The following is a 20,291-nucleotide window of genomic DNA, read 5'->3' as shown; positions in this document are numbered from 1 at the left end:
TTGCTAAGAGTTGGACACGACTGAGCGACTTCACTTTCACGTTTCACTTTCATGCATTGGAGAAGGAAATGGCAACCCACTCCAGTGTTCTTGCCTGGAGAATCCCAGGGACGAGGGAGCCTGGTGGGCTGCCGTCTATGGGGTCGCACAAACTCGGACACGACTGAAGCGACTTAGCAGCAGCAGCAGCAGTATGTTGCTTTATGTTCATTTTCTTTACTGTTGCATAATAAGCTATTTGACTTGTCCATTCCCAGAGTGGTGGACCTTGACTGCCCCAGCTGTCTGCTGCCACAAAGAAATGGAGTGATACATATGCACCCTGGGATGGGATCACTGGGGTAAACATAGCCAGGTCTCACAAGTACTGCCAGATTGCTCTGCAGGTTGACTGTGTAGAATATACTCTCATATGCAGTGCATCTGAGTTCCTGCTTCCCCATATACTTGATAACATTTGATTTTATCCATCAAAATTTGTGTTTGCCATCGGGAGGAGAATAAAGCATTTCTCTGATTGCTAGTAAAATCCATCTATCCTTCCTTATATACCACTTCATATACTGACCCAAACTTTCTGTAAAGTGGTGTGGAATCCAGTTTTAAAACTCTGAAAGTTTGTTTTTTTCCTCAGCTTTGGTTACAATAAAAAGAAAAATTGTAGGTGACAGTAATACCCACTGAAAGCTTGAAGAGAGAATTTTGTTGGTTATTACTTTGAGGATTTTAAATTCTTTTTGCTTTTCTCAGAAAAGTCAGGTAGTAGAAGGATAGAGAGTATTCACAAGAGCACATTGAGCAAGAAACACTGTATATATGATACTGAATTCTTATTTAAGCTTAAATCTATAAAGGCTTCATTTTCTTTATCAGAATAACAATTCTGTTTTTCAGTATTTTCTAAAAATACGAGCTTGCTAAATAGAATTTTCAGAATCTGGCAGCAGATAAAGAAAACATATTAAATCAACTATTTCTATCATTAAATCACTTGTTTTGGTTACTATATACATAGGTGCCTAAAATTCAAATACAACCATATACTTGATCAAATGACCCATATAGACTCAAGTCCTAGTGAAAAATGAAATGCCTACATCCTACTATCATATTTATTAGGTGACTAGATGTGTTTTATACTGTTTAAGGTCAAAATTTACCTGAATCTTATACCTTCAGCTTTGTTTTCAAGTTAAAGATGCAATATGTTAGAAATATATAATTAGATGTAGTGAAATCATACTTTAAAATACAGTAAATCTTTAAAAATCATAAATACAAAAAAAAATTCTTATAAAATAATGTTCAAATATTGAAATAATACTCTATTTTATTCAAAATTAAGCACTAAAAGTAGAAAATGTAGTATGTTGATACAGTTCTATATATCTGAAAAACTAAGTGAAATGTTACAGGTCCTAAACTTTCCATTTTATTTATATATCTTGCAAGTGGTTTAAACAGTTGAGCCTCCTTAGTTATCAAAGTTAATTTCCTGAGAGTATTCACAATTCTAAACTTGCTTCTTACTTGTCCCACCAAAAGTGGTAATTCTTAATACTGAAGCAGATGTATGATTTTGCTTCATCATCCTCCAACTTCATTAATGCTTTAAGCTTTGCAAGGAATAGATGTATTTAATTTTTAATATTTTTGTACTCTTTCCCATGTTAATGGTATGAATAACTATATATAAGGGTTATGTTTTGATATGTGGTATAAACACTGAAGAGTTATTGGGCTTTATTTATTTTTTCTCCATAGGAAAGCTATTTAAATCTGAAGATTTAACTGACTTTGTACGTTTTTTTTTAATGTTCTACAAAGATAAACCCATAGATTTGCTCTTGGGGGACATTTTTCTGGTAAAGATGTGTACCCCAGGAGAAGCTCTTGTGAGTATTTCTTTACTTTGTATTTTTAGGAAAATACTATCTCTCTGATGTAATTACCTAAATGTTGTTTACAAATTTTAGTGCATTGATTTTTTTAACTGGATATTTATATATATTTTAAAAAAGAATTGACGTAAACATATACCTGTTACAAATATTATGTCAAAGTATATCACCTAAGTATAAAAGATAAGACTACAAAATTTTTAGAAGAAAACATGGGAAAAAAATCTTTAGGACCCAGGATTAGGTGAAGAATTCTTAGACATGACATAGAATGCTTGATCCATTTTTAAAAGTTGATAAATTGGACTTCATTAAAATTAAAACCTTTTGTGTTGCAAAATTTACTGTTAAGAGAAGGCACCACAGGATAGGAAAAGATATTTGTAAATTCCATATCTAACAAAGACTTGTATTCAGACTATATAGAGAATTTTCAAAACTCAACAACAGGAAAATAATCCAGTTGAAAAATAGGCACAAGACTTGAACGGACTCTTATCAAGGTATTTTCTCCCTTACTGCAGTAAGCAATGAACTCAGCTTTGCTTCATCAACAAGTTATTTGAGTGGTTATTTTGGGCAAGCAAGAATTTGATAATACCATCCTACTGAAACTTTTATTAATAGATTAAAGGTATTACTATATTTCCTATATTTTAAGCCCTCAACTAACTTTATCTGAGCTTTAGTTTCAAATTAACTGTACATTATTTAATGACTTTACAGTTTTAAAAACAATTTTAATACAGTATTTTCCTACATGTTAACATCAGTAGAAATGAATTTAAGCCTGCTGTTTAACATTATTATGCACATAAATTTGAGATGTATTTTAATGAATTTTATATGTATACATTACATAAATAATGATAGCAATCATAATAATTTTTAAACTATTTTATTGATGTATAGTTGATTTACAATGCTGTATTAATTTCTACTGTACAGCAGAATGATTCAGTTATACATATATATATATATATACATTCTTTTTCATATTCTTTTTTCATTATGGTTTCTTAAAGGATGTTGAATATAGTTCCATGTACTATATACAGTGGGACCTTGTTGCTTATCCATTAAATATATAATAGTTTGCATCTGCTAACCCCAAACTCCCAGCGCATCCCTTCCCCACCCCATCTCCCTCTTGGCAACCACAGGTCTGTTATCCATGTCTACTGAGTTTGTTTCTGTTTGTAGATACATTCATTTGTGGCATATTTTAGATTCCAGATATAAGTAATCACATATGACGTTCTTCTTTCTCTGTCTGACTTTCTTCCTTGGTGTGATAATCTCTAGGTCCATCCATGTTGTTGCAAATGGCTTTATTTCATTTTTTATGCCTGAGTCATATTCCATTGTATATGTGTACCACATCTTCTCAAATGCTTGTTTTTAATAGGGGTGATAATGTCACAGGCCATCTTTCTTATTTTTATTTTTGAGAAGATTATCCAAATCTTTTTCCATGAAGTGTAATACTGTTTTTTTTAATCATATACATTTTAAGGAGAAATTGAAAAGGGAGTAATTTAGTTTTGAAATTAAAAAACGGGGAGAGAATAATGTAGACCAAGAGAAATGGATAGATGGGAAAATATTGGAAAGTTTATATTACTGGAATAGAGAGGAGAGGAAAATTATAGTTCGCACAATAGAACCCTGATTTTCTGAGCTTTCCAGATGACTCAGTGGTAAAGAATCTGCCTATAACGTAGGCGACGCACAGGAGACTTTGGTTCCATTCCTGGGTTGGGGAGATCCCCTGGAGTAGGAAATGGCAATCCACTCCACTATTCTTGCCTGGAAAATTTCATGGACAGAGGAGCCTGGCAGGCTATAGTCTGCGGGATCACAAAGAGTTGGACAAGAATGAGCAAGCAAGCCTGATTTTCTAGTGAACTAATAGAGTTCATGAAAGAAAATACATGCTTTTGTATCTCGATTTCTTTGTTCCATTATTCTTACAAAGAAAAAGCTAAGAATTTAAATGTTTTGTTTAAATTTTAAAATAACAATATAGAATCCAGGCAAAAACTAATAAAAGGTTCTGCCACCAGTAAATGCAATAAAAATGAGTATTTGGATTTTTACACAAGATTGTTGTTTCTCTTACAGGAAAAATGTATAGAACGAAATAAGCATATTCGTATTCGATATAAACCTTCTCTTTTCCAGCATGTGGGTATACAGTCATCATACCCTGGAAGAGAACAATATTTCAAAGTAAGTGTTTTGAAATGTAGTTGTGTAATACACAAGGCTTCATGAGCTTATATTATTTAGAAAAGGAATGATGAGAACATGAGAGGCTATCAAAATTGTCTAAACACAATTCATCTTATGACAGAAGTATTTGTTATGAACAGCAATCAACTTTACAAGATCCAGGTTATCTATCATGGTTAGAAAAATCCAGCCTATGTAAACTCCTATGCCTTACTCTGCTCAGCTGTATAATTTAAATAATGAAACTTAAAAAGGTGTTTTGAAAATTATAGTAAAATTCAGTATTTTAGTTTAATATTCAGAATTATAAAAGAATATTTCAAAAATAAAATGCCTCTATTATTGAATTTAAATGTAGCAGCATTCTTTTTCAGATCACTGTTTACCAAATGAACAAAACTTTAGCATCATTTGATTTTTAATCATTCCTAAGTTTTTCATCATTTTCAAAAACAATGTTATTTATAATTGACTTAGCATCTTGGTGGGGTAGAAAGAGCAAAGACTTCAGAGTCAAAACAATCAATTTTTAGTTGTGATGACTTAACTTATATGCAGAGTACATCATGAGAAACGCTGGACTGGAAGAAGCACAAGCTGGAATCAAGATTGCCGGGAGAAATATCAATAACCTCAGATGTGCAGATGACATCACCCTTATGGCAGAAAGTGAAGAGGATCTAAAAAGCCTCTTGATGAAAGTGAAAGTGGAGAGTGAAAAAGTTGGCTTAAAGCTCAACATTCAGAAAACGAAGATCATGGCATCTGGTCCCATCACTTCATGGGAAATAGATGGGGAAACAGTGTAAACAGTGTCAGACTTTATTTTTCTGGGCTCCAAAATCACTGCAGATGGTGACTGCAGCCATGAAATTAAAAGACGCTTACTCCTTGAAAGGAAAGTTATGACCAACCTAGATAGCATATTCAAAAGCAGAGACATTACTTTGCCAACAAAGGTCCATCTAGTCAAGGCTATGGTTTTTCCTGTGGTCATGTATGGATGTGAGAGTTGGACTGTGAAGAAGGCTGAGCGCCGAAGAATTGATGCTTTTGAACTGTGGTGTTGGAGAAGACTCTTGAGAGTCCCTTGGACTGCAAGGAGATCCAACCAGTCCATTCTGAAGGAGATCAGCCCTGGGATTTCTTTGGAAGGAATGATGCTAAAGTTGAAACTCCAGTACTTTGGCCACCTCATGCGAAGAGTTGACTCATTGGAAAAGACTCTGATGCTGGGAGGGATTGGGGGCAGGAGGAAAAGGGGATGACAGAGGATGAGATGGCTGGATGGCATCACTGACTCGATGGACGTGAGTCTGAGTGAACTCCGGGAGTTGGTGATGGACAGGGAGGCCTGGCGTGCTGCGATTCATGGGGTCTCAAAGAGTCGGACACGACTGAGTGACTGAACTGAACTTAACTGACCTGTGTACCTGAAGACTGGGCAAGCCCTACCACTCTTCTGAGCTTTCTTTGTCTAGAGAATGAGGTTGACATGAATGAGCCTTAAGATTTCTTTCACCTCTGCAATGCTGTTGACATTGCTATCCTTCTTAGCTTCCTCACACAACAAAGCTAATGATTGCTTTAATACTCACAGTTGAAATGAGACAAATGCACATGTACACCCTCTCATCATTTCATTCATTATTCATCTGCCCTCTTTCCACCTTTTCTATCATTTTGCCTGTTCATACTGTTCATGGGGTTCTCAAGGCAAGAATACTGAAGTGGTTTGCCATTCCCTTCTCCAGTGGACCACATTCCGTCAGACCTCTCCACCATGACCCGTCTGTCTTGGGTGGCCCCACACAGCGTGGCTTAGTTTCACTGAGTTAGACAAGGCTGTGGTCCGTGTATTTATTGTACTGCACCCTTTGAAACAGTACCTTAGAGTGTGAACTCAGTATACATTAGCTGTTAGCCAGCAGGCAAGGTGGAATTCAAGATTTAAAGGGTTTGGTAAACAAGTGTCTGGAATAGTGAAAACTTTTATGAATCTTTATACAGAAAGTAATATCATCAAAATACATAAAACATAGTTACAGGTGATGCAGACAGAAATTAGTCTATGCCTTTTTACTTGTTGATGCTATTTTATAAGGGATTCTTTTTTTCCTTTATATATCTATTTTATAAGATAAGATATTTTAACCTATCTTTGTAAATTCGTGACAGATTAAGGAGAACGTACATCTAATCACTCATAGTTTTATGTTATAATCTTAACTTTTTTTTTATTCTTCATACTGCATAAAACAGAAAGAAATAGCAATTTAATGATGTGTAAAATATGATTGTATTAAATTATTTAAAAAATTTCCAACAGGATATCTATTATTAGGAATTTCAAAATTTAACACCTTCTTTAAAAATGATCAGAATCATTGTTTGGAAAAAATGGCATAACAAGGATTAGACTATTTCTCAACTTTCTTCATAGTGGGTAAGAGATTACATCATACCACAGAAAGTTAAACCATCAGTAATAAGGGTAAGTATAAAAATTGATATAAATATATAGAAAATTGTCAGCTAGTCATCAATGTGTTATTTTATATCCTTATGTTTGGAATGTTTTTAAATTTTATGCATGTAACTTTCTAACATTCACTAATACTTTGTTTCAGAAGGATCAATTTCCTTTCCCTTTTTATCATGTACTGTAAAAGGGAATAATATCATGTATTGTAAAAGAGGAATTTCCTCTTCCCTTTTTATCATGTACTGTGGATGTACAATGAATTTGGAGAAAATAGATCTGAGTTTGAAGCCACATTCTTTTCAGTAGATGCACCAATATGGATAAATCACTAAAATACTATACTAACTGAAAAAAGCCACGTGCAAAAGACTACATATTGTAGGATTCTATTTATATAAAATTCTAAAGCAAGCAAACCCAGCTATCTCATTATGATTTTAATTTATATATCTTTAATGACCAGTGATGTTGAGCATCTTTTCATGTGCTTTATGTAATTTTATATATTTAGATACATATAATTATGTATAATGAAATATACTTAGGATATATCCTAAGTATATTTCATTATATGTATTTTATAAAAAATCTATTCAAATATTTGCCCATTTAAAAAATTTGGTTGTTTGTCTTTCTAGTTGTGAATTGTAATAATTCTCTTTATAGTCTGACCACAAGTCTCAGCTTTGCCTTGTTCTCTCATTTTCTTAACAGCGTCTTTCAGTGAACAAAATTTCAAGGAACAATTTTTTTTAACTTTTTATTTATATTATGGTATAGCCAGTTCACAATGATGTGATAGTTTCAGGTGAACAGGGAAGGGACGCAGCCACAAGTATACATGTATCCACTCTCCCCCTAACTCCTCTCCCATCCAGGCTGGACACAACATTGAGTTCCCTGTGCTCCATGTATACAGTAGCTCTCAAGGAATAATTTTAATTTTGATAGAATTCGCTCCATTCAAACCTTTACTCTCTCAGTATAGTTGTATCATTCATTAGCTTAGTATTCAATGATTTTATAATTATGAAGATATACATGTTATTTACACTAAAACTACATTGTGTAATCTTTCTACTCATCCTTTATACACAACTTTTTTCCTTTGGGGTTTTAAGTTGGCTTTATTTCAGTGTACTTATAAACCTCAGATTCTCTGTGAATTATCTAAATCTTTTCTTGATATATTTGAACATTTCACAAAATCATGAATGAGTGTTGAATATTGCCAAATGCTTTTCTGCATTTATGTCACTTTCACTTGACAGATTTTCTCTCCTGGGGCCTTCTGACCTGCTCTGGAAGTTATCTCAGGATCCTCCTCTTTGTCTCTTGAGTTGATTCCCCTATTTTCTGGATTGTGATCTACATCATTCTTCATTTACTTATTTGCTTTTGTGAAGCATGCTGTGGCTGCTGCTAAGCGGCTTCAGTTGTGTCCGACTCTGTGCGACCCCACAGACGGCAGCCCATCAGCTCCCCCGTCCCTGGGATTCTCCAGGCAAGAACACTGGAGTGGGTTGCCATTTCCTTCTCCAGTGCATGAAAGTGAAAAGTGAAAGTCAAGTCACTCAGTCATGTCTGACTCTTAGAGACCCCATGGACTGCAGCCCACCAGGCTTCTCCATCCATGGGATTTTCCAGGCAACAGTACTGGAGTGGGGTGCCATTGAAGCATACCCACCAGTAATTTCTTGAAAAAGATTGTGTGAGATGTAAAGTCTTGGAGAAATAAAACATCTTTAAATGACTTCAGTCTGTTAAACTTAAACGTTAAATTAGCTGGGCAAACAAATTCTGAGTTGGAAATGATTCCCCCCATTTTTGAAGGTGTTCAAGGGTATAGCTATTGAAAAGTGGTTAAAGCCATTCTAATTTGTTTCTTTATATAAGGTCAATTTCCCCATCTCTAAACCTTTAAAAATGTTCTTGTATTTAAATCTGGTGGGGCTTTTTAATCTGAAAACTCAGGCTTTGATTCTTGGAAAATATTCACAGATTACTCTGTTTATGAATTTTCCCCTTTCCATGATCTTTTTAAGGAACACGTTTCCTATTTTCTCTCTATTTTCATTTATTTCTGGGAATGTTTCTAAATTTTATCTTTCATTCTTTGTATTAGAGCGTCTTTTATTTTTTTGCAGGAGAGGGCAGTTTTAATTGGCTGGTTGATTTGCTTGTTTTTTTTGTTTGTTTTGCTAATACACTTTTAATCTCTAAGAACCCCTTTTATTCTCCTAATGTCACTGCCTCTTTTTATAACATTTGGTTGTTATTTTGTGATTGAAATTTTAGTAGTTCAACCTAATCCTCTGAGGGCTTCCCTGGTGACCCAGGTGGTAAAGAATCTGCCTGCAATGCAGGAGACTGGGATTCAATCCCTGTGTCGGGAAGATCCACCTGGAGAAGGGAATGGCAACTAACTCCAGTATTCTTGCCTGAAGAATTCCACAGACAGAGGAGCCTGGCAGCCTTGAGGCTTCCCTGGTGGTTCAGACAGTAAAGAACCTTCCTGCAATGCAGGAGACCCAGGTTTGATCCCTGGGTCATAAAGATCCCGTGGAGAAGGGAATGGCAACCCACTCTAGTATTTTTTCCTGGAAAGGTCCATGGGCCGCAAAGAGTTGGACCCCACTGAGTGACTATCAACTATCTGAGAATTTTAATAGTTTTAAAAAGATTTCTTTTAAAAAAATTTTTATAATATCTTTTTTTTGTATAAAATCTTTTTTGTACTTCCTGTATAGTTTCTCTTTCCTCCAGTTTTTTTTAAAGTAAGTCCCTGTTTTCATGTTAAAGGGTTTTCTCATATATCCAGTGATAGTAGGTAGGTTGTGTTCAAATGCAGAGAGCGCTGATTGGAGGATGTAGCAGAAGGCTGGATTTGTCCCTTTCACTTTGAAAGGAGTGGATAGGTCCTTCTTTTGGGAAGTCTCCCTATGTTAGTATCTTTAGGTCTTGCTTAAATTGCTAGAGAATATGAGAGCCATGTGGGCAAAGACAGATGGAGTTTTCAGTGTTCACTTTGTCAGAATTCATTTATTTACCTTGTTTTTCATTACTACCCCTACCCTGGTTTGAGTCTAGGTACCCTGTTTTCCTTTTTAGAGAATTATCCTTCAAGAGTGGAGAAAAGATAGTCATCTGAAATCAAGCGGCCAGAGATGGTCTCTAGAGCTTTAACCACCTGTCAGACAGACTTGCCAGCCACCCCCATGGTTTTGCCCCACTTTCACCTCCTATTCTAGCAGTACATGGCGGGTTCTGCCCTGCAGAATGCTTGTCCATTTCCTGCCAGAGGTTTGAGATACAGCTTTCTTAGACATCGTTCATTTTGTTACCTTTGTCTTCTCTCTCATTCTGTAAGATCATGCATTTTCTAAATGGCCTTCAATGTCGTTTTAAGTGTGAGTTCAAGAAAGAATGAAAGTACCTGTGTCTGATTCACCATTTTATTAGGCAGACTCCTAGTTCATTCTTGCAGCTTTTACTTTTCCGTCTCTTCATTTGTTTTTAAGCTTCAGAAAACTAAATTTTAATTTCCAGGACTTCCAGTTCATTCTTTTTATGTATTGTTGTTTGTTGTTCAGTCGCTCAGTTGTGTCAGACTCGGCAACGCCGTGAACTGCAGCACACCAGGCTTCCCTTTTTATGTATACAAGTATCCTATCTCTCCGAGAAAATTAATTATACTTCAAATTAGTACCTTAGTATAAATGTAATTCGTTATTTCACCTGCCTCCTTTACTTCACATCTGTCATTAATCCTGCATCATCACCACCCTCTCTCCATTCTCTTCTGTTCTCGGGAAAAACCGAGAAGTACAGCTCACAGAAGGTCTTCATCCAGAAAGTTCCACGTTAGATTCTGAGAGCAGAGATACTCCCATAGACAAGGAAGACAGCTGAGAAGGCGGCGGTCACCTGTGGAGGATCAGGAATTGCGGTCACGCTTGGTGCCAGGCAGTGAGATCACTGGGGCCTCTGGCCTCCAGGGGTCCTCCCCACGTGGCCTGCTACTGCTCTGATCATCCTCCATGGCTTCCTCATGACCCGTGCACTTCCAGAGCTCCTCAAAGTGGCTTTCTGTTCCTTGCTTTATATATTATACAACCAAAAGTACGCTTTATTTATCTACAGACCACCACTTTAATGTGGGTACATTTCCATGAGTATAACTCTGCACTGGTAACTTTCAGTTAGACTTGCATCATGATGAAAGGTTTTTTTTTTTATTATTATTTTCACTTTTAAGTGGGACTGAGATCAGGAAAAGCTTGAAGCAAGATGAGATATGGTAAAGCATATGTGGAGTTTTCAACATTGTAATGTTCAAAGATACCCAAACATACTATAGCTCTAAATATGATAGATCCCCAGCTGCTTTGTGGAAATAAAGTATCAATAGCTCAGGTATTGAATTTCCCAGGCACCTTTATCCATTATCAAATCAGTCAAGTGTCTGTCTCCTTTCACAGCTCCTTTCTGAATGTTTCCCTTCTTTCATACAAGAACAACAAGCAGACCACCACCACTCCTTTTTCCCTCCCAGTTTAGGAATCTGAAGTGCTTTCAGCATCCTTTAAATCAACTTCAGGGAAATGATGGACTGTTAATTTCCTAGGACATTTAAATACCTAAGATTATATGTTTCCAAACTGATGAAAGGTTGCAGAATGGATTCTCCCTTCCATTTTCCAAACACGGCATTTCAAAATGGAATAAAATTCAATTATATTTAAGATTCATAGCTTTGTTTCTATTTATCAAGTAATATACACACACATATAGTTAAAAGTTAATAACAAGAACATAATAAAAGGCATCAGTCCCCTCTCCCCACTTCCCCTGCTCTATCTGACTCACCAGCTGCTGCTGCTGCTAAGTCACTTTGGTCGTGTCCAGCTCTGTGCGACCACATAGACGGCAGCTCACCAGGCTCCGCCATCCCTGGGATTCTCCAGGCAATAACACTGGAGTGGGTTGCCATTTCCTTCTCCAATGCATGAAAGTGAAAAGTGAAAGTGAAGACGCTCAGTCGTGTCCGACTCTTAGCGACCCCATGGACTGTAGCCTACCAGGCTCCTCCATCCATGGGATTCTCCAGGCAAGAATACTGGAGTGGGGTGCCATTGCCTTCCAGAGGCAACATTTAATCATTCCTACTTTGAATCTTCGTAGTTATCTTTCTACAGCTAAATAATATACCTGTGCTGCTAATTTTTATTTTTCCACACAATTATTTTTCCTGCAGGATAGATTAATATTAACTCAGATTCTTATTCATTTTTATTACATCTTAGTTTGGGCTGCTGTGCCCAAAAATACCACTGATGGAGTGGCTTAAATAGCAGCAATTTATTTCTGACAGTTTTGGAGGCTGGTAAGTCCAGGATCAGGGTGGCAACATGGCACGTTATGGTCAGGGTCCTCTTTCTGGTTTGCAGATAGCTGTCTTCTGGTTATATCATCACATGGCCAAGAGCAGAGAAAGCTCTGGTTTCCTGGCTCAGAGGGTAAAGCGTCTGCCTACAATGCAGGAGACCTGGGTTCTATCCCTGGGTTGGGAAGATCCCCTGGAGAAGGAAATGGCAACCCACTCCAGTACTCTTGCCTGAAAAATCCCATGGACGGAGAAGTCTGATAGGCTACAGTCCATGGGGTCGCAAAGAGTCAGACACGACTGAGCAACTTCACTATTACTATAAAGGCACTGATTTCATTCATGAGTATTCCACCCTCATGACCTAATTATCTCCCAAAGAGCCCACTTTCAAATACACTGGGGATTTACACTTCAAACATACGAATTTAAGAAAGGATGACACAGATATTTAGTCCAAGGCATATTATTACTTTGATTATTTTGCCTCTTTTTTTTTCCTAATTTTCATTTCTGAAAGTCTTAATAATCAGACATTAAACTTAGTTAGCCAATCCTCTATATGTCATAGCTTTTATCTACTATTTCCTGTACTTGTTTTCCTATGTACTTGGGGGGTTCCTTGACTAACTTTTCTATTGAAGTTTTTAAAAATGTTCTTCTGTTTTTTCCTAGCATCTTCTTGTTTTGAGGATACAGTTTTCCTCAAATTTCTGAGTATTAGATCTTTTCAGTAAACAATTTTGAAGTTCTCTTCTGCATTCTGAATGAGCTGGGTTTTTTTCTATAATAAAATCAAACTATCTGCCTGTTTATTTTGATCTTTTCCTGTCTTGTTGCACACTTTCTCAAGTATTTGGTGATTCTTGGTTGCCTGGTGGCAATATAGATAAATTTTATTTCCTTTCCCTCACCCTCAGGCTGACCTTGCATTTATCTTCATATTCCTTTATAAAACTGAAAAGGATGAGGCTTCCTGGAAGTTTTTGGTACATTTGGAAGAATCTGTTGGTTTGCAAACAATGTTGTAGAGTGTATGAATGCCTTTTCTGTTCATTTATGCTCGCTCATTCCAGGGGAGTCTAGCTCGCCATACCTTAAACAGAGACGTGGGATGTTTCATTTCAATTTTTTTCAACTTTTGATTTTGTTAAGTAAAATAAGATTTACATACGTGTCCCCAGAGAAGTAAAAGTCTCTGTCTTTTCTTTAATCAAGACCACCATAGCAACACTTTCATTGCTGTGTTTTCCTTAATATTTACTCCTTTTACATCCTTTAAAAACCTTATTGTAAAATTTTTTCCTTAACCAGTTGTTTGTTGTACTTCTCATATAAGTGTTTTTATAAGATAAATTATATATAGTTTATTAAGCAGAAAAATAATTTAGGTTATCTCTATTCATCTAGCTTATAGTTCAAAAATAATAATCTAGTAAGATAAAAATTCACCTTCGTGATGAATTTTAGTTTGACAAATTTTAAAATTTTACCTATGTCTTCAATTTAAATGTCCTTTGTCATTTCATGTTCTACATCTATAATAAACATAAAGAATTTCAACCAAAATGTCTCAGTACTAATAACTTCTGAAAACTCAAAGTACTTAGAGTCTCTGTTATTTGATAAGCCAGAGAACAGCGTGTTTGATAATTTGCTAGTGCTTCGTCCTACACGAAAGGTCATCTTCCTTTAGGCTCAGGGCAGAGTGTTTCCATGTGTTGCAGGCAGGGTTGCCAGATTAAATACAGGATGCCCAAATAACTTTGAATGTCAGTTAAACAATGGCTTTTTGTGTGTGTATGACCCATTTGTTTTGTGTTAGTCCTGGTTGGAGGTGATGGAAGAAGGCATAGAAGAATAGTTCCCATCAAAATACATTAACTGTTGAATAATGACATGCAGCATGTTTGTATTTTCTTCAAAATTGTTATGTAAAGTTTTATGTGTCTCTTTTATGTAAAGATAGAGCAGACGGAGGTGGTAGCAAAAGAACAGAATAAGGAAAGAGTACTGTCAAGAAACTGTCATGAAAATAATTACATCCTTATGAATGAATAATATACTATTTCTAGATGTTAACAGATTTCTTATTTTTATTACAGGAAATATGAAAAATGAAGCCCAACAAGAAGCAGCTCTGTAATACTCTAATCTTCGATCACCATGATTTCTAATGGCATCTTTCAGAAATTGTAATATTCAAAACAAATGATTATATACAAGAGGAAGGAATAATGAACAAGCTAGTAGATTTGGAAATATTTAACTGCCTCTATGTCAAGAAAAATTTGCATATTTGTTTATGATACTTGTATCCTTGCTATTTATTACAAATTTTTATAAAAATAAGACAGGGAAGTTTTTAAAAATAAAGAAATATCTTTTGTTGAATTAGATAGTTAAGTAGCTATCTAAGTAGCTAAACATTTTAGCTAAGTAGCTAACATTTCAGAAACTTGCTATCATCCGGGACAGGTCCTGTGTGAACCAGTACATGCTGTTATCTATTGTGTTAAGACACCAAAAATAGAAAGCACAAGGCCGAGCAACTCTGAGGCTGGCGGCGCCACAGTATCTTCCTGTCTTTTTAACACATGCGTTTAAAACTAAAACTTCCAAGTGCCATTTGAGCTGATTAACAAACATCTTGATGTATATGTATTCTGACAGTCATTCAGTTTCTAAAGATTTCATATTTTCTCTTCTTATTGCATTCTTAACTCTTGGGTTATTTGGGAGTGTTTTTTTAATATCTTGGTTTTGCCATCTCTTATTGTTGATTTATAAATTTAATTACCTTGTTGTTAGAGAACTTTGTGTGATAAACTTTGAGAGTTATGAATTCTTATATTTCATATGAATTACGGAAGAATGTATAGTCTTTACATACTCCCTTTAAAATATGCATTACTCATTTGCATTTTTATTGAGGTATAGTTGATTTCCTTTTTTCATTTGTTTTTATAAATGTTAGTTTTGTGCTTTATAAATGTCTTCTTTAAATATTCCTATTCAATGGGTGCTGGTTTCTCTTATATCAGGCTTTTTAATTTATTTGTTAAATGCTTTTAAATCTTTATTAATTCATCAGTTTCTTATAGGAATCTATTAAAATCTATTTTTCCTCTTGTTATTCTATTGAGTTTTACATTATTTTGAGAAATAATGAGATATTACTTCTTTCTTATGCTTCATAAAATATGAAAATCTTAATTCAAACTGCTGTATTATCCTTGACTAAAAAACTTCACACATTTACATCAATATGAACCGTGTCACATACCAAAGTGAATATGAATGATGAACTGTTCATATGCACCATTTCACTTTCTTTTTTAAAGAAAGGAGCTATATGTCAACTATTATCTCAATAAAGTTGGGAAGAAAAATAAGAATAAAAGACATGTATTTTTAAAATTTGACTTCAGTTTTGAGCTTTTAAAATTAAATCTACCAGATCATATTCCAGGTTAATATGAAAAATTACAACTAATTCCAGGTAGAGCATTTCTCAAAAAGAAGGCACAATTCCTTGTAAAGGTACCCACTAGGACTTCTCAGTTCACCATCCAAGATTGGCACAAAATACCTGAAGGGTTGATACAATAAACTGGAACAGTATTTTTTTTTTTCCTTTTTTTTTTAAATTTTTTTATTTTTTATTTTTATTTTTTTCTAAATTTTTAAAAGAAAATCCATCCTGAACCCTCCTTCCTCCTCCCTCCCCATACCATCCCTCTGGGTCGTCCCAGTGCACCAGTCCCAAGCATCCAACATCGTGCATTGAACCTGGACTGGCATCTCGTTTCATACATGACATTTCACATGTTTCAATGCCATTCTCCCAAATCTTCCCACCCTCTCCCTCTCCCACAGAGTCCATAAGCCTGTTCTATACATCAGTGTCTCTTTTGCTGTCTCGTATACAGGGTTATCGTTACCATCTTTCTAAATTCCATATATATGCGTTAGTATACTGTATTGGTGTTTGTCCTTCTGGCTTACTTCACTCTGTATAATAGGCTCCAGTTTCATCCACCTCATTAGAACTGATTCAAATGTATTCTTTTTAATGGCTGAGTAATACTCCATTGTGTATATGTACCACAGCTTTCTTATCCATTCATCTGCTGATGGACATCTAGGTTGCTTCCATGTCCTGGCTATTATAAACAGTGCTGCGATGAACATTGGGGTACACGTGTCTCTTTCCCTTCTGGTTTCCTCAGTGTGTATGCCCAGCAGTGGGATTGCTGGATCATAAGGCAGTTCTATTTCCAGTTTTTTAAGGAATCTCCACACTGTTCTCCATAGTGGCTGTACTAGTTTGCATTCCCACCAACAGTGTAAGAGGGTTCCCTTTTCTCCACACCCTCTCCAGCATTTATTATTTGTAGACTTTTGGATCGCAGCCATTCTGACTGGTGTGAAATGGTATCTCATAGTGGTTTTGATTTGCATTTCTCTGATAATGAGTGATGTTGAGCATCTTTTCATGTGTTTGTTAGCCATCTGTATGTCTTCTTTGGAGAAATGTCTGTTTAGATCTTTGGCCCATTTTTTGATTGGGTCATTTATTTTTCTGGAGTTGAGCTGGAGGAGTTGCTTGTATATTTTTGAGATTAGTTGTTTGTCAGCTGCTTCATTTGCTATTATTTTCTCCCATTCTGAAGGCTGACTTTTCACCTTGCTAATAGTTTCCTTTGATGTGCAGAAGCTTTTAAGTTTAATTAGGTCCCATTTGTTTATTTTTGCTTTTATTTCCAGTATTCTGGGAGGTGGGTCATAGAGGATCCTGCTGTGATGTATGTCAGAGAGTGTTTTGCCTATGTTCTCCTCTAGGAGTTTTATAGTTTCTGGTCTTACGTTGAGATCTTTAATCCATTTTGAGTTTATTTTTGTATATGGTGTTAGAAAGTGTTCTAGTTTCATTCTTTTACAAGTGGTTGACCAGATTTCCTAGCACCACTTGTTAAAGAGATTGTCTTTAATCCATTGTATATTCTTGCCTCCTTTGTCAAAGATAAGGTGTCCAACAGTATTAAAGGAGACTGTCCAACATTCCACTGGCTGTTGTTGAAAAGCCTGAATGATTCCAGATGATTCCAAGGGAACTCTGCTGTGACATTCAGAAAGAAGCATTTGAACACTGACCGATATACCCTGGGCATAGCAGATGCTGAGGTTATGATAAAGAGAAGGAAGTTAAAAGACAGCCTTAAAGATTCAACCCAATGACTGCTGTCCTTATGGGAATGATTCCAGAACAGAATGTTTCAGTGGTCAGCACAAAGCAATTCTCAAAAATGTTTCTAATGTAGCCGGGAGAGATGCCCCCATCTTCCATTCCCATCCCCACTGCTCCCAAATGGTAGATATTTGGAGGGCCTCATTCACCACCCACAGCCTCTGGTCTAAGTGTATGGGGAAGGGGAGATTTGGAGAACCTTAGACACCTATCTGAAGTATAGCAGAGCAAATAGTGCTCACTGGTTGGTTGGGGCATTCATTTTATAATATACTAATTTTGCTTTTTAAAAATCACTTGTCTTCAAACAAATATATGAAGGCAAATTATGTATTTAAGCACCTGACTCAATATATCAGATAAGTTTGTAGAAGCCACATTCAGACATTTTTTTTTCAACATTACTTTTAAATGAATAGCTCTGTAAACACTGGAGGCATGGCAAGTCAAAGTCTGTTGCCAGAATGTCTCTCAAGTGTTGATAATAGCCACCATCATCTGCCTTAGATACTGTGGATGTAAATGGTTATATGGTAGTACTACTAATAGTAGTTGTAATAGTAAATGTGGTATACTCCTGGTAGAAGGGAAAGAGACACTCTCTTATAATCTAAGTGTGTAAAGTATCTAGGGATTTGCTGTGTTCTGTATGGATCTTCCACCTGGTGACAGAATTGAAACAATTATGAACAAATAATGGGAGCTAAATCTGTGCAGGCATTTTCCCAAGGAGACCATCATCTTATGTTGTTTTTGTTTTTTCCTCACTAACCTTAGCATATATTTTTAGATGCTGTGTTGATATTAGTAGCTACTCATAGGTAATGAATGAATCATGAGATGAAAGATTTTTGTTTTACTGATATTTTCTTTCTGAATGCTTAGATAAAAATGAGTGATTTCTTAGGGTAATACAGTTTACCTGAATTGATAACAAGTAGAGACAGAAAATGTCAACCATGATACCAAGAATGCCCACTTCCTTGGCTTTCATAGTGTCCATTAGTACTTCTCTGATGAAACTTTCCTTTAGGAAAAATGAATGGCAACATACTGTGTCCCAGCATTTTGTCCATTCTATTATGTAACTTATACATTATTGGATATTTAATTTGATAACAAAATTATAATGGAGTAATCTTGGATCAGGCATACAAAAATGGAGTTGGGTGGCCAATGAGGACCAGGTCTCAGAGAAGTCTCTGCACCACTGAGAACCTGAACTTTCTTTGAGCTATGCCAGACTCAAGAACACCACCAGCTGTATTCAAAACAACACCTGTCAGCTGCAACCTTATGGTCTCAAGTTCTCCCCTTGTAACTATGCAACCATTTGGGACCCCCACCAATCCTCACTTAATAAGCACCCTTACTTCTTGCCAGCTCCAATTATAATTCTTGATAACCACTCAAGTAACTTTAAGCATTCGGTTTTTGCCTTTATAAGCCTCCCTCATTTTGTAGTCCAGCAAAACACAATTCAGGTAGTTCTTGAGTCTGTGTCTCCAGGGTGGAGTCCTAACAGACCCCAGATAAATGCCTTTTTATCTCAGTTGGGTCTCTTTCCAGAATGGTGGTCAACAGATTATATGTCTGTTTTTCTAAATATATTAGCTATTTGAAAGCAGAGCTCATATAGTTGTGATCTTTGCATTATCAACATTTTCATAGTTTAGCAGGTAGAAGCTAAATATTCAGTAAGTGTCTGATAAGCCTCTCAGTACGAAGAACATGGAAACACTTTAGCTTTTCATTCTGAATTCCTATTAAAATAACAAAATAGATAAATAGGTACTCCCTCAAACAACATTCTAAACTGAGAATAAGTATTAAGCATATATCTGAATCTGGAGTTTTTAAAAATCTTTACATCAATGGATCAGATTAAGGGCTCATTTAGCTTAGATTCCTTGTTCCTAAAGTTTAAGCTTTCAGCTTCTTCATTGCAAACTTTGAGTGGATCCTTCAGAAATTCTTTTCTAACAAGTCAAATTCGTTACCGGTCACAGAATTATGTTGAATAACAGAAGTTGCAAAGCCTAAGAAAAGAAGAGCATAATACTGTTAAAAGTACCTGGAATAAAGTTGACTTAAAAAGTTGCTTAAAAAACCCATAAATACCATCCAAATACCAAAAACACCATCTTTGACACAGAAGATGACAGTGTCAGAAGTCTAGATATAGTGGCCTTATCGCGAATGCAATGTGAAAAATGTTCAGTGATCTTTATATCTAGCCAATAATCGCATTTTATGCATGGAGCTCCATCAATTCCCTTAATCTGAGACTCTTTAATAGAGATATCACAAGTTAAATATTTTATTATTACAATAAAATTGAAAGCATGATAATACCAAAATCAAAGTCAAAATTTACTACCAAGAATAAGCAAGTAAAGGCTGTATGATCCAACATCTATGGGGCAAAGAAAGTTGTGATTCACTATTACGTTTATGCTATATTTTAACTTTTAGTGAGTTAAAATGACAGGCTTTGGAAAAGATTTGAACTCCATTTACACCATTAATACTTAAAGCCAAAGGCAAGTAATTATCTTCCGTTTTTTTCACCAGGGTTGTTGGGACGTTCGATAACATAATGAATGTAAAACCGTTTAGAGCGCAGTAAACACAACGAAAGATTAACAATTCTTTATCAGTAGCATTTCAGAAAGAAACCATGCAGTACTCTTTATTATGTTAATATTTAATATATCTCTATCATACACTTTCAGGGAAGAATAGCTCCCTGCTGGCCACAATGACTTCCCATCAGAACGTCTAGAACTCCAGGGAAGGCCTGGGGTACTAACTGGACGCTGTTAAAATGTGATTTACTCAAAATTCAGGGCCCAATTATGTGCGTTAGGAGGTTGAACCTCACTGCTCGCAGAGAGCAGGCGCTCTGCGGAAAGGAAGGGTCTTCGGATGGTTAGCGAGGAGTTCCTCCCAGGCCATCCGAGGAGCCGGATGCACGCAACAACCGGCCAGTGGGGGCCGCGCGGCGCGTGGTTGGGAAGGTCCCTCTGCGGC

The 20,291-nt window shown here is 36.0% G+C and overlaps 1 protein-coding gene across 1 annotated transcript in view; it reads left to right on the top strand.

The window, feature by feature from the left end:
• MGAT4D (MGAT4 family member D) overlaps positions 1 to 14,068 on the top strand; it is a 50,890-nt gene extending 36,822 nt beyond the window's left edge. Inside the window, exons 9-12 of the mRNA XM_027567357.1 lie at positions 1,765 to 1,895; positions 4,026 to 4,133; positions 12,072 to 12,140; positions 13,973 to 14,068. Coding sequence (XP_027423158.1) covers positions 1,765 to 1,895; positions 4,026 to 4,133; positions 12,072 to 12,140; positions 13,973 to 14,068 — 404 coding nt within the window. The remainder of the gene's footprint in view (positions 1 to 1,764; positions 1,896 to 4,025; positions 4,134 to 12,071; positions 12,141 to 13,972) is intronic.
• The last annotated feature ends 6,223 nt before the right edge of the window (positions 14,069 to 20,291 follow it).

Source organism: Bos indicus x Bos taurus, chromosome 17 (assembly GCF_003369695.1).
Source record: "Bos indicus x Bos taurus breed Angus x Brahman F1 hybrid chromosome 17, Bos_hybrid_MaternalHap_v2.0, whole genome shotgun sequence".
NCBI classification, from domain to species: Eukaryota; Metazoa; Chordata; class Mammalia; order Artiodactyla; family Bovidae; genus Bos; species Bos indicus x Bos taurus.
Note: the sequence above shows the minus strand (reverse complement) of the source record. Positions and strands in the feature narration are given on the sequence as shown.